This window comes from Canis lupus, chromosome 22, assembly GCF_048164855.1.
Source record: "Canis lupus baileyi chromosome 22, mCanLup2.hap1, whole genome shotgun sequence".
Lineage (NCBI taxonomy): Eukaryota > Metazoa > Chordata > Mammalia > Carnivora > Canidae > Canis > Canis lupus.
Window position 1 is genome coordinate 25054553 of NC_132859.1, and position 15740 is coordinate 25070292.

The window sequence follows — 15740 nt, forward strand, 5'->3', positions numbered from 1 at the left end:
AACCGACTGAGCCACCCAGGTGCCCAATGTCTCACTCTTGATTCTGCTCAGGTCATGATCTCAGGGTCATGGGATCAAGACCTACATCAGACTCTACCCTCAGCAGGAGTCTGCCTGAGATTCTGTCTCTCCAGATCCCTCTGTCCCTCCTCCCTCACTCTAAAATGAATAAATCTTAAAAAAAAAAATCTTAAAAAAAAGAAAATGTTCTTTTTCCATGAAAACAAGTCATTTTCAGATATTTGCCCTTTTCATAATTGTCAGCAGAGCATTTGTTGTCCTTATTTGCATTCTTTGTATAGTATCCATAGAGTTTTTCTGTCTGCTTAGTTCAAATCGAAAGACCTCTACTTAGAATTTGGCAACAATGTGGGATGTCTTTAGCTCTTCCCACTGTCCTACCAGTGCTTGCAGCCTCCTCATCTCAGACCTCGGTAAGAATGTCAGGTAAACCTGGGCAGCCACTAATATAATTAGCAGAGTCTGACAGTATTCATTTAGTGTAAGTCTGCTGGCCTGAGACTGGCTATTTACTTGATCCAACAGCTAGAGATCTTAAATGCTAAGTCGAATGTTTACAGCTTTTGTTTCAGTGAACTCTATTACATAGAGCATTAAATCCTAAGCAAACACTGCTCCCTAGAACCCTGCCCATCTCTGCAACTGTTCGTTAAATTTCTTCAATGGCAAAGAATTCTAGGACACAACGAACCTCTGCCCATCTTATACTCCTGTCATATTTGTGCCTGGGAATAATAATCCCTCAGTGAATATAATAAGAAAAGAACAGGAGTCTGGGTTTTGGAGTAAGATTGACTATTTTCCAGTGAACCCCTGTGTCACAGATTTAAGAATGCATTTCTCAAAGCCTTCTTCAATTCTCTGAGGGGCTCTGAACTGTCTGCAATAAGGTGGACAAGACGGTGAGTGATCTATGATGCTCCTTGGCTATCCTAAAATGGTGTGTTCTGAAGAAATTCCACTCCAACTCTGACATCTCTTATCTTCATTTTCCAGTGTGCTTGCTAGTTTTTATCTTTTTCTATTTTTTTAAAGCTATTTTAATAAGAAGTTGGGAGGAGAAATATCAGGTCTGGCTGGCTGGTCTGTCACCATAGCAACCCAGAGCCCTCTGTAATTACCTTCTGAACACCATGCTTAGTCGGTAGATTATGTCAATGACTGTCACTATGTCTGTGGTAAAAATAAAGCTGTCAGTGTGACAATTTTCTCGAGTCAAAGAATATTCCACCCTGAGGCTGGATAAAAGCTCTGATTCTCTAGAGGAGCTAAAGGATTTGCTGTGAGCACACTGGCACTCAGGAAGAGTTCCTGCCTCCAGATCTCTGCTCCCCTCTTCTCATACAGCTCTGCTGACTCTCCCTGGAAAGAGCCAAGCAAACTTATGAGTTGTTTTGAATTCGGGTATATTTGAGACAGAACACCAAAAAATTAGATTCTAAAGGCAAGCAGCTAAGTTTACATTTTCGTTTATCCTTCCGTAGCTCCTCACCAACACTGCTTTGATACATGTATCTTGAGAGGCTATATAGACCCCTACACAGACTAATTCATTTTACTATATTCACTCTTTTTTCCTACAATATTTGATTATAAACATGTTCAAATATACAGCAAAGGTGAAGGAATTTTACATGGAATTTTACACTATACCCTCATCTAGACTTTACCATTAACATTTTACTCTATTTCTTTTAACACGTTTATCCATCCTTTACCTATCCATCCACTTATTCATCTTTTTTTTAAACATCACAAATACGTTTTTATTTGTCACCATTAAATGTCTGAATTTTAAACAGATTCTTGGACTGGTGGTTCATATCCATCAGCTCGTTCAACTTTAGCACCAGTCTCATCTGCCGTAGCTTTTCCAGAACTACTACCTTCACCATGAAGCTCCATGAGTTTTCCCAATTGAAACTTGGGCTTCTTCAGCATTTTTACTTTTCTAACGAAGACATCATGGAGTGGATAAATAGACTGACAAGCTTTTTCTAAATCTTTTCCAATGCTGCCTGGAATCAATTTATTGACCACTTCTTTCAAGTCATTTGTCTGCACCTCTTGGGTCATGATTTCCATCATCTTTTTCCAGATTTGGCGGACCTGTTGGCACTGAGCATAAGAGGTCTTCCAAACCTGATTATTGCGTTTTTTAGTAAAACCAAAACAAAATAGACGAAGCAAATAACCATCGGTAGTCTTTACATCAACATGAGCTTCAATCATGGTCTGCCATTTTTTGACCATGGAGCACATTTTGTCACGGGTAGGATCCATTCCATGGAAGTTAGTCAGGCAGTTTTTGCCCTGCACATCCTCAGTGATTAGCTTGAATTTCCTAAATGCAACTTCATTCTGCAGATCAGCAAGACTAACTTCAAAAACGTGACCCTTGAGACCATCAGATGCAATTTTGGTTCCTTGAGTTCTTGTGACTAGTGTTTTTCCAATATTTCTTGTATTGAACATAGTTGGCACTTTCACACCATAACAATCTTTCTTAGAAAATGGATCAACCACTTTCTTCTTGGCTCCTTTTGTGCCACCTTTCATAAGGCGCTTGTTCTTGTCGACCGCCATGGCACTGCTCTGGGAGCCAAAAGTTCATCTTATTTTTTGAACACATTTCAAGTTACAAACATCAGTACACTTCCTCCTAAATACTTGACTATGTATCACTAACTAAAAATTAATATTTCTTTATGTTTTTGTCCTTTTTAAAAAAAAAGTGTTTATTTATTTATTTGACAGAGAGAGCATGCACACACAAGCAGGACAAGCAGGTAGAGGGAGAAGTAGGCTCCCCACCAAGCAAGGAGCCTAATGCGGGACTTGACCACAGGACCCTGAGGTCATGACCTGAGCTGAAGGCAGTTGCTTAACTGATTGAGCCATCCAGACATCCTTGTTTTTGTCCTTTTGATAGAACATTTTTATATAATGAAATACAAAAATTTAGTGTACACTTGCTGAGCTCTCAGTGTATATACCTGTGTGACTCAAACACCCACTTCTATCCCCACTCTGGACAATCACCACTCTTCAATTTCTCCCCTGCAACTCTCAGGTGACAGCTGTGCAGCAAAGAGCAAGTAGTCTCAACTGGACTGGAACCAAGTGCAGGGGGCTCCAGGAGAGATGTAGAGGATATAAAACTGATAGAATAACTTGTGTGTTTGAATACATTGAGAGAAGCATTATACTTCTCACAGTATTTGGCAAAATAGGCATACATATATAAATGACTATCAAACAAAACAAAAAATAGAAGTGATTCTTACTTCCCAAAAAACAATAGACTTATAAAATGTATATGACATGGTTCTGCTAGGAGTAATATTTACATAATTGTAGTAATATAAACCCTACATGTTGATCTCATTTAAAAAGAAAGAATCTCCCAGGCAAAACCAAAAAGAAACTTAAAAGCAGAAGGTACCTTCACTCTGACATCATTTGCCAATTAAAGAAACCAAGGAGCTTAAGATTTAATGACTCTCAGGGACAGGGAGACAAGATGTTGAACCTGTACAAGGGGTCAGAATAGGACCTCTACATGAACCAAGACTCTCAAAGTGCTACTTTCTTGGTAAAAAGAGGGTATTAGCAAGGAACAACTCTTTCCAGAAAAGAAGGAATTCCAAGGAACTTAACTTAACTGTCTCAGCCTGGGCCCTGTGTGAGAAAAGGAATGTCTCACTTGAGAATTGATAGGCAAAGCTCTTCTCTCATACTGGATAGGGGTTTAAATGTACACTGCATGATCTTGGACTCCCAAATTAAGAAATTATCCTAAAAAGTGGTCTTAGACTAAAAAAAAAAAAAAAAAAACTCTGGGATTTCTGGCAAAAACCAACACAAATCATTTTCAGGAGAAATATGCTTAACCCAGAGCCCACAAGATTCTGACAGATAGAACTCTGCCCAACATAAGCATAAGTTAAAAATTAGAAAACAAATTTAAAAGCAATGAAAACACAAACAAAAATCAATCCAGGATGAACAAGAGTCTTCAGAAACTACATGTATCAAAATTAGAGCCTCAAAACTTCAGACAATTCAATTATTGGACATAAAATATTAGATATACTTGAAATTATTAGTTAAAATAAAGAATAATGAGTATGAAATAGGAACGAAGCACTATCACAAATGATAAGGCAAATTTGAAAAACACACATCTAGATGTCAATGAAATTGAAAACTCAGTGAAGGAGTTCTACTTTCAATAAAAGTAATTTATGATCCAATGATTCCACTATTGGGTATTTAGCCAAAGGAAATGAAAATACTAATTCAAAAAGATATATACACCCCTATGTTTATTGCATCATTATTTACAATAGCCAAGATATGGAAGCAACCTAAGTGCCCATCAACAGATGAATGGATAAGGAAGATGTGGCACATGCACACACACACACACACACATACACACACACTAGAATATTATGCAGCTGTAAAAAAAAGGATGAGATTGTGACTTTTGAGACAACATGGGTGAATCTAGAAGCTATTATACTAAATGAAATAAGCCAGACTGAGAAAGACAAATACCATATGATTCTACTCATTAAATGGAGTCTTAAAAAAAAGCATAAACAAAGAAAAAACAGAATCAGACTTGTAAACACAAAGAACAAACTGATGGTTGCCAGAGGAGAGGGAACTAAGGAGAATCGGCAAAAATGAGTGAAAAGGAGAGAAAGATACAGGCTTCCCACATGGAACAAATAAGTCACAGGAATAAAAAGCACAACATAAGGGATATAGTCAATGATACTGTAATAGCAATGTAACAGGACAGATGGTAGCAGTACTTGTGGTGAACACAGCATAATGTATAAACTTGTCAAATCACTAAGCTGTACATCTGAAACTAATGTAACATTGGTTATCAACTACACTCAAAAAAAGAAAAGGTCAAAACAAACAAGCAAAAAAAAGTAATTTAGAATATCATTTCTACTTAGATTAAAATGAACGATTTTCTGGAATTTAATAGTTATTAAGCCTGTCTCAAGAAGAAATAGAAAAAGCAAATTAGTTAAATCCATGAAGAAAGTTGAGGAAGTTTCCAAAGAATTCCTCTCTTTACACTCTCACCAAACAAAAAAACAAAGCAACAAAAGGTTCCAATATTGTAGTCAATTTTTAAATAGAAATAGAATTGAGGGCAGCCCCAGTGGCTCAGCGGTTCAGCACCACCTTTGGCCAGGGTGTGATCCTGGAGACCTGGGATCAAGTCCCACATCAGGCTCCCTGCATGGAGTCTGCTTCTCCCTCTGCCTGTGTTTCTGCCTTTCTCCCTCTATCTCTGTGTCTCTCATAAATAAATAAATAAAATCTAAAAAAAAAAAAAAAGAAATAGAATAGAAAGAGTTGGTACTATTTAAATTGCTTCAGCCCCAGAGAAAGAAAATAAGCTTCCAAAGTGTTTTTTAAGAAGTCAATTCTTTTTTCAAATCCTGACAAAGATACAGAAGAAAAAAAGAAAACCATAATCTGATATTATTCAATAATAATAATAATAATAATAATACTTAAATACAAATTACAAATACATTATGACATTTGATTTAAAAACACACCATACCCAAATGCAATTTTCAAGAATTATACAATAATAAGAAATTTAATGAAATAATCTATTAAATGGGTCAAAGAAGAAAATCTACTTAATCATTGCAATAAAAATAAAAGCTCTGAAATTCAGAGCCCTTTATTAAAACAGATGCTCAAATGCAAAGATGATAAGTGTCTTGAAGTCTTTTTTAATTAAACAAAAGTTGTACAAAACAGAAATCAAAATGTATGCTAACGTATATTTTGTAATCTGAAGGATGGGTTATAAAGTGGGGAAGGATTTTGAGAGTATTTACATGAAAGCAAAGCTATGAAAGATTACAAGAATTTTTATACCCAGCTATAGCAGTTTGCTCTGTCAGTTTGGTTAAAACTACACTTCCCAGAATTTACTTTGGTGTATGATTACAGGTTAGATTCAGACAAAAGAGGGATTTGCATGAGATCTGGAAGTTGAAAGTGAAGGCCTCTAAAGGTTGCCATGATAGAGGCAAGGGTAAGATACTATAGCTTACCCTTGCTCTCTCTGCTCCATTTCCAGCTCTTCTTCTCAACTAATGATTCTGTTAATCAATAGCAGCAACAGGCTGAACTCCAGCTGCCTGACAGAAGACAAGAGAGACTGTGGTGGTAGAGGCATAGCCTCTCATGCACCTTCTCATGTGCTTCCTCTTTGTACTCTCACTTCATTGGGTGGGTAGGCTTGACATCTCAGATTGGTGACTTCTCAGATTCTTCACTCCCTCCAGAATCTTCACTTTCCAGATCCTCCACAACTGTGTAAAGTTTATTCATTTCCTGTGCTGAATCCTACATGCCAAACTCAGCATTCTACTTCCCTCATTGAAGTCTGAATGTCTTACCAGCCACTGTCATATACATACATTAAAACAACCAAAAGTTTTTCTCAAACGTGTAAAGACCCAAAATATAAAGAAAGCACTATGAGCCTTTATGAAGACCCAGTATTTGAAAAGTGATGAAAAGAACAATTTGGTTCTTTCTAAAGGAAAAAATTTTTAAAACTCGTGATAAAGAAGTTGTGAGCTGAAAGGATAAATGAAGGCTACTGATATTTTTAAAATATAGAATTAAGACTGGATGAATATAGGAAATAAAGATATGGAACAGAATCCCAATATCATAAAACTTAACCTTAAAGTAATAATGGAAATAAATGTTTGGAGGTATTTTGGAAGATGGTAAGAGGGAAATTTTCTAAGTGCATTATTTCTTCAACTTACAAGTTCACTATTTCACCTATCAAGCTAGTAAATACCATATGAATGAGAAATTTTTTTATATAAATTTTTTGTTGGTGTTCAATTTGCCAACATATAGAATAACACCCAGTGCTCATCTCGTCAAGTGCCCACCTCAGTGCCCATCACCCAGTCATCCCCACCCCCCCGCCCACCTCCCCTTCCACCACCCCTAGTTCGTTTCCCAGAGTTAGGAGTCTTTCATGTTCTGTTTAAGAACTGTCAAAGTTATGAACATACTCCTGTGAAGTACCGAAAATAGATAAGACATTTAAATTAATAAAGAACATTCAAAGCAAAACAAAGAAAATGCAGATCATAAAACAAAAAGAAAGAATACTTTTCAAAAGAGAAAACACAGTATTATGGAAAAAAAACTTTCAAAAAGGGAGATTGCTCAATAAAACCAGAGTCTAACTCTTTTAAAAGATCAATAAAATTGACACTTTTCTTGCCACTCTGATAACAAAACAGAAGACCCTAGAGATAAACTTTGAGTTGACAGAGCAGAGTTACACCTAGAAATGGGGTTAGAAATTAGATTCTTACCATGCATAGCCTCATTAAATAAACATTAGCATTAATCAAAATGGGTGATTATACAGGCAAATATAAATTGCCAAAGTGATCTTAAGTAGGAGAAAACCTTAATAAACCAACTATATTAACATAAACTACATAGTTTCTCAGAGATGTACCCCTAAAATAACTACCATGCCCAGATGGTACAATGAATGAATTGAATCAACCATTGGAAAATTCCCTTATTATGTCAACTGCTCGAGGGCATAGTAAATTATAAAAACTACCTAATTGATTCAACAATGTTAACAGAAAACACTGATTTTTAAAACCCAGAAAATTGAAAGGAAGGAAGGAGGGAAAGGGGATGGAAAGAAAAGGTGAAGATAAGAGAAGGGAAGAGATGAAACAAAATACCTATAGGTCATTTCCATTTATGAATGTTGAGTTCTGTTGTATAAGGTAGTTAATTTACTGACAGATCAGATTTCTCCCCTTGGACTCTGGTTGGGTAGGTCTAAAGCAGCCCACTCTAGGGCTTATGTACTCTACTCTTAAATTATGGCCTTTCTGAGGTCTCTGCTATATGCCCCCTCTGTTCAATGAGCCCTCTTTTCCCTGGCTGGTTAGAACTCCAGTGTCCCCCAGCACTTTGTGACTTCAGAAAACTCTATTTAGTTCACAAACCCGCAGTAGCCATTCTTCATCTGTCCTCCTGGGCTGTGTCAGCCAAAGGCTTAAGTGGTCACCAAAGATTTCTAAGAAACCCAGATCTGTACTACTTCCTATTCTGTTTATCTTGCACACACATTCCAGCCACCCCATCAGCTCATTGGTCTCTGGAATCCACTTTCCTATGCTACAGTTTGGAAAACTCTTCCAATGCAGACTGCTGGAGTGAGTGCAGAGGTCAACTCAGGTTTTCACTTCTCTTGAGGATTGGAGCCCTGCAGTGCCTACTGTTCAATGCTTAAAAATAGTTGTTTCAAGCTGGTGCAGCCACTCTGGAAAACAGTATGGACGTTCCTCAAAAAAGTTAAAAATAGAACTACCCTATGATCCAGCAATTGCACTACTAGGTATTTACCCAAAGGATACAAAATATTGATTTGAAGGGTTACAACATTCTGATATATATATAGCAGCATTATCAACAATAGCAAAATTATGGAAAGAGCCCAAATGTCCACTGACTGATTAATGGATAAAGAAAATGTGGGATATATATATACACACACACACACACACGCACACATATTATATATAACATATATATAACTTATCTATTATATATATTACTCGTGGGATATATGTATATAATATACATATATTACTTAGCTGTAAAAAAGAATGAAATCTTGTCATTTGCAATGATGTGGTTGGAGCTAGAGAGTATAATGTTAAGCAAAGTCAGTCAGTCAGAGAAAGACAAATACCATATAATTTCATCCACATGTGGAATATAAGAAACAAAACAAATGATCATAGGAGAAAAATAAAGAGAGAAGTAAACCAAGAAATAGTTTCTTAACTATAGAGAACATACTAATGGTTACCAGAGGGGAGGTGGAGTATAAGTAAAATAGGTAATGGGATTAAAGAGTACACTTCTTGTGATGAGCACCAAGTATTGTATATAAGTATTGAATCATTATATTGTGTACTTGAAACTAATATTGCATTGGATGTTAACTAGCTGGAATTTAAATTTAAAAAACAGTTGCTTTGGGGCACCTGGGGGGCTATAGTTGAGCATCTACTTTTGGCTCAGGGCATGATCCCAGGGTCCTGGGATCAAGTCCCACATCAGTGTGAGGAGGCTGCTTCTCCCTCTGCCTAAGTCTCTGCCTCTCTCTGTGTCTCTCATGAACAAATAAATAAAAAATCTTTTAAAAAATAGTTGTTTCATATTTTTTAGCAGTTTTATAGTTATTTACAGCAAAGGGGAGTATAATATGTTACTCTATCGTGGTTAGAAATGGAAGTCCATGTGCCCATCTTTTAATTTTAAAGGTTTTAAACCTTGATTGTAACACAAGAATAGGAAACTGAAAGTGCATAAAAGCAAAGAAATTGCTGAATTTCAAGGTAGATGCTTCTTTATCATAAAAAGTATTCCTTAAAATATTCCCCTAAATTAAAAAAAAAGAATAGTCATAAAAATTATTACAAGGTTAGGGATAATGTTTTTTTTTAACTATATATTTAAATTTTACACAGTTACAATTGACATTCTGCCATGAAGGATGAGAACATTGGGACTCTTCCAATTTTCCCCACCACTGATTTGATATATAATATACATAATATATAATTTTGATCCATAATACATCATTTTCAGGGTTCATAACATTTACCTTCTGTTTTGTTCATTTCTTTATAATTCGTATACCCTATTATTACCTTTCTTTGTCTTATTTAATTGGTTAGAATCTCTAGCAAAATGATGAAGAGGCAGTGATACTGAGCATCACCATTTTGTGCCTTATTTAATACGAATATTTCTAAAATTTCATCATTAAATATAATGTTTGCTATGGTTGTTGGTAGTTTCACTTCACAGGTTAAGAAAGTAAGACTTCTTTAAAATTTGTGTTCTATTTTATCAAATGTTTTCCTGCAAGTATGAGATGATGATACCATTTTTAATCTACTGATAACTTCCCATGATGAATTTTATTGATATCATCCTTGGATTCCAGGCATAAATCCTACTTGAACATGCCATATCTTTTCATATGCAACAAAAGTCAATTTGTTGTTAATTTATTTAAGACTTTTGCAATAATTTTATTGTATAGTTCTTTGTCTTTGGTATAAAGTTTATAACAGCCTTATGAAATAGTTGGCTAATTTTTCTTTTCCTACCTTTGGAATTAGTTTGAGTGACATAGGGATTTATCTATTTCTTGAAAGTTTGACAAAACTTACCGATAAGATTATGGCTCAGTATCTTTTGAAGGGAAAGACTTTTGACTGCAGGTTTAACTAACTTCATAATTACTGACTTACTCTATTTTTCCTATTTCTTTTTAAGTTAATTTCACTAAATTATATTCTAGAAAATTATCTTCATCTAAATTTTCCATTTAATGACATTACATTTTAGTATTTTCTTAGGTTTCTTACACCTCTTTTTAAGCTATAGTTATGCCTCATTTTATTTTTGTAACAGATTGTTTTCCAAAACTGGCCACAACAATAGTTTTCACCTCAATTGTCCTTCCAGAACCTTGCCACTCTTGTCAAGTGGTAGAGTATGTTTCCCTTCTCCTTGAGGCCTTACTGTGGCATAGAGTCAAGCCCTCCTCAATGTGCCCTATCCAAATTCATGATCTCCAGAATCTGTGAGCATAATAAACAGTTTTTATACCACTAGATTTTGGAATCACTTATTACTCAATCATAGTAACTGAAGTAATTATGAATATTGCTTAATGTGTGTGCTTTAGAAAAATTTTCTTGATCTGTATCTTTGAATATTTTATATTCCATTGTTCTCTATTCCAAAATCAATTGAGTATAAGTCAAAATGCTTATCTATTATTTTCCCTCTAATCCTTTTAAACTCATACTTTCATATTTTTTCTCAGTTTTCTGAAACCTATCTTTTATATCCTTAACTGTATTTTTAGTACTGCTTGTTCTTTCTTCTTTATTTATTCAAATTAATGCTACCATTATATAATGGCTTCAATCTTCCCTTTGATACTTTTTATTCCTGAGCTCTTCCAGCCCATTTTTCCTCTCTATTTAGTATTTTTTCCTCTATCTTCATAAAAAGGCCATATTTCCTTAAACTTATCTTTTTTAATTTATTTGATTTCAAGTATTTGTTTAATATTTTCTTCCACTTTGCAAAATCATTATCCTGTTATTCTTGTAATATTCTTGTTATTCTTGTAATATCTTCCAATATTTTTCTCATATTCACAGCTAGTTTCTTTATGATTACTATTAATCTCTTCACTGATCCAGTCTTTCTTGGTCAGCTATTTGCTTAAGAATATTGTATGGTAACAGACATCAGACTGAGTGAGCTGGTCCAGCTGGCAAAGATTTAGATCTGTTGTCCTGAAATCTCCCACCAACTTTCTGCTCTGGAGTTTTCTCCTTTGTCTCAGCTATCAGGAGCTATATATGGCCCTTGGTAAAGCCAATACCACAGATCCTTCATTTGGTGATTTTTGTGCTTCCTTCTCTTTAAATGTTCTTGCTCCTCAACTTTTCGCCTTACACTGCCACTCCACAGTATGCTTCTCATGAGATGGTATATCTGCTATTCCTCTGTAAGCCTGAAATGTCTTACTATCACTTAGCATCAAATGGGGCTCGATGAAACTCTGGCAAATCATCTACTCTAAGATAAAGTGTTGCCAGTTGGTAATCTCATTATATCACCTATTCACGGAGAATTCTATGTACTTCTAGCATCTGCAGGAGCATCATCATTCATACAACAAATATTAACTAAAAAAAAAAAAACAAATATTAACTGAGTGGTCACCATTTCCAGGCACTATTCTAAGCCTTTGAAATGTATGATTGAACAAAACAATTAAAACCTCTGCCCTTGTACAATTTTTATTATTGAGGGGAAAGGGCAGCAGACAAGAAAATATAAATGGTATTACTTGCTGCAAATTATAAAGTATGATAAAAGTAATAAATGTTAGGAATGCAGAAGAGGGAATTAGGAAATAAATAGGTTATAATTTAAAATAGAATTATCTAGATTTCAGGGCACTTGGGTGGCTCAGTGGTTGAGTGGCTGCCTTTGGCTCAGGTCATGATCCTGGGGTCCTGGGATCGAGTCCTGCATTGTGTTCCCTGGAGGGAGCCTGCTTCTTCCTCTGCCTTTGTCTCTGCCTCTCTCTCTGTGTTTCTCATGAATAAATAAATAAAATCTTTTTAAAAAAGAGAATTATCTAGATTTCACTGCATTGGCAGCTTTTCTTTACAGATGATGATTTGGTATTTCATCTCCTATAATCTCTGCTATTTTCTATTGTTTCAGAGAGGAAAAGAAAGTGGTTTAAATGATTCTGTTAATTCTAACTGAAAGTCTTCTATCATCTCCTTTGCATATACTTATCTCATAAATTATAATAAATTTGTAGTGAAGCATTTCTGTTTTTCTACTTTGACCTTATTCTGTATGTGTCAATGGTGGAGAAATTCTTAAAACCCTAACACTCTTTCATTATTCTGAATCCAACTTGAATCCAAAACCACACTATGATTCACATAACTCTCACAAATCCCTTTAAATCTTAGTTTATTTATGATAAATGGTTTGAGACTTATTTTATGGCTTTCCTTAGAAAAGAACATTCTCACATAATTTGGAGCAGGGGTTGGGGAAGAAACATGAGAAAATAACATGCTTTTCTCCTCTCTTCCTACTAGGTTTTATGTAGTTGCAGTAATAAGGATATACAAACCAGCTTTCAACTAACATTTTTTTTATCTTATTTTATTTAAATTCAATTAGTTAACATATAGAGTATCATTAGTTTCAGATATAGAGTTCAGTTATTCATCAGTTGCATATAACACCCAGTGCTCATTACATCACATGCCCTCCTTAATGCCCATCACCCAGTTACCCCATACCCCCACCCATCTCCCATTCAGGAACCGTCACTTTGTTTCATATAGTTAAGAGTCTCTTATGGTTTGTCTCTCTTTCTGATTTTGTCTAATTTCTCCATCCCTTCCTCTATGATTCTCTGTTTTGTTTTTTAAATTCCACATATGAGTTAAAATAATATGTTTCTCTGACTGACTTACTTTGCTTAGCTTAATACCCTCTAGTTCCACCCAGATCATTACATAAGATTTCATTATGTAATGGCTGAGTAATATTGCATTATGTATATTCCACATCTTCTTTATTAATCTGTCAGTGAATATCTGGGCTCTTTCCATAGTTTGGCTATTGTGGACATTATTGCTATAAATACTGGGGTCCAGGTGCCCCTTTAGATCACAATATTTGTATCCTTTGGGTAAATACTTAGTAGTGTAATTGCTAGGTCATATGATGGCTCTATTTTTAACTTTTTGAGGAACCTCCATACTGTTTTCCAAAGTGACTGTATTCCCAGCATACATTCCCAGCAACAGTGTAAGCAGGTTCCCATTTCTCAATATCCTTGCCAACATCTGTTGTTTCCTGACTTGTTAATTTTAGACATTCTGACTGGTGTGAGGTGGCATCTCATTGTGGTTTTGGTTTCTATTTCCCTGATGCTGAGCAATGTTGAGCATTTTTTTCATGTGTCTGTTGGCCATTTGTATGTCTTCTTTGGAGGAATGCCTGTTTATGCCTTCTCCTTATTTCTTGATTGGGTTATTTGTTTTTTGGGTGTTGAATTTGATGAGTTCTTTATAGATCTTGAATACTAGCCCTTTATCTGATAAGACATGTGCAGATATCTTCTCCCATTCTGTAGTTGTCTTTTGGTTTTGTCAACTGTTTCCTTTGCTGTGCAAAAGTTTTTATCTTGAAGAAGTCCCAAAAGTTCATTTTTGCTTTTGTTTTCCTTGCCTTTGGAGATGTGTCTAGCAAGCAGTTGCTGGGGCTGAGGTCATAGAGATTGCTGCCTGTGTTCTTCTCTAGGATTTCGATGAAGTACTGTGTCACATTTAGATCTTCCATCCATTTTGAGTCTATTTTTGTGTATGGTGTAAGAGAACAATCCACTTTCATTCTTCTGTGTGTGGCTGTCCAATTTTCCTAATACCATTTGTTGAAGAGAGACTGTTTTTTTTTCCATTGCATATTCTTTCCTGTTTTCTCAAAGATTAGTTGACCATAGAGTCGAGGGTCAATTTCTGGGTTCTTCATTCTGTTCCATTGATCTATGTGTCTGTTTTTGTGCCAGTACCATACTGTTTTGATGATTACAGCTTTGTAATAGAACTTGAAGTCCAGAATTGTGATGCCAACAGCTTTGGTTTTCTTTTTCAACATTCTTCTGCTTATTTCGGGTCTTTTCTGGTTCCATACAAATTTTAGGATTATTTGTTTCCACTCTGTGAAAAAAGTTGATATTTTGATGGGGATTGCATTGAATGCATAGAGTTCTCTGGGTAGCATAGATATTTTAACAATATTTGTTTTTCCAATCAGTGAGCATGGAATGTTTTTTCATTTCTTTGTGTCTTCTTCAACTTCCTTTATAAATGTTCTATAGTTTTCTGAGTAAATATTCTTTACCTCTTTGGTTAGGTTTATTCCTAGATATCTTATGGGTTTTGGTGCAATGGTAAATGGAATTGATTCCTTAATTTCTCTTTCTTCTGTCTCATTGTTAGTGTATAGAAACACAACTGATTTCTACGCATTCATTTTATATCCTGCCACTTTGCTGAATTCCTGTATGAAATCTAGCAATTTTGGGGTGAAGTCTTTTGAGTATCATGTCATCTGTGAAGAGTGAGAGTTTGACTTCTTTGCCAATTTGGATGCCTTTTATTTCTTTTTGATGTCTTATTTGCTGTGGCTGGGACTTCCAGTACTATGTTAAACAGTGGTAAGAGTGGATATTCCTGTTGTGTCCTGACCTTAGGGAAAAAGCTCTCAGTTTTTCCCCATTAAGAATGATATTTACTGAGAACCTTTAGGATTCAGCAAAGGCAGTCCCAAGAGGGAAGTATATAGCAATACAGGATTTTCTCAAGAAACAAGAAAGGTCTCAAATACACAAGCTAACCTTACACCTAAAGAAGCTAGAGAAAGAACAGCAAATAAATCCTAAATCCATCAGGAGAAGAGAAATAATAAAGATTAGAGCAGAAATCAATGAAATAGAAACCAAAAGAAGAGTAGAACAGATGGACGAAACTAAGAGCTGGTTCTTTGAAAGAACTAATAAGATCAATAAACTCCTAGCCAGATTTATCAAAACAAAAGAGAAATAACACAAAAACAAAAAGAAAAAGAAACAAAAAGAAAAGGACACAAATAAAAACAGGAACGAAAGAGGAGAGATCACAACTAACACTGAAGAAATACAAACAATTATAAGAAGATATTATGAGCAACTATATGCCAACAAATTAGGCAATCTGGAAGAAATAGATGCATTCTTAGAAACATATAAACTACCAAGACGGAAACAGGAAGAAATAGAAAACCCGAACAGACTCATAAATAGCAAGGAAATTGAAGCAGTAATTAAAAATCTCCAACAAACAAGAGTTCAGGGCTGGATGGCTTCCCAGGGGAATTCTACCAAACATTTAAAGAAGAATTAATACCTATTCTCCTAAAGCTATTTCAAAAAATAGAAATAGAAGGAAAATCTCCAAACCGATTCTATGAGGCTAGGATTA

General features: G+C 35.3%; 1 protein-coding gene and 1 long non-coding RNA gene across 2 annotated transcripts in view; both read right to left on the bottom strand.

Moving 5' to 3' along the window:
- LOC140614460 (uncharacterized) overlaps positions 1-15740 on the bottom strand; it is a 44252-nt gene that overhangs the window by 15783 nt on the left and 12729 nt on the right. The window lies entirely within an intron of this gene.
- Positions 1800-2607, bottom strand: LOC140614459 (small ribosomal subunit protein eS1-like). The gene has a single exon (XM_072793661.1). It carries the CDS (start codon positions 2605-2607, stop codon positions 1816-1818), a length of 792 nt encoding a protein of 263 aa, XP_072649762.1. The 3' UTR covers positions 1800-1815.

Excerpts from the sequence above, each read along its gene's own strand:
- LOC140614459 (XM_072793661.1), bottom strand. The coding sequence starts at position 2,607 with ATGGCGGTCGACAAGAACAAGCGCCTTATGAAAGGTGGCACAAAAGGA.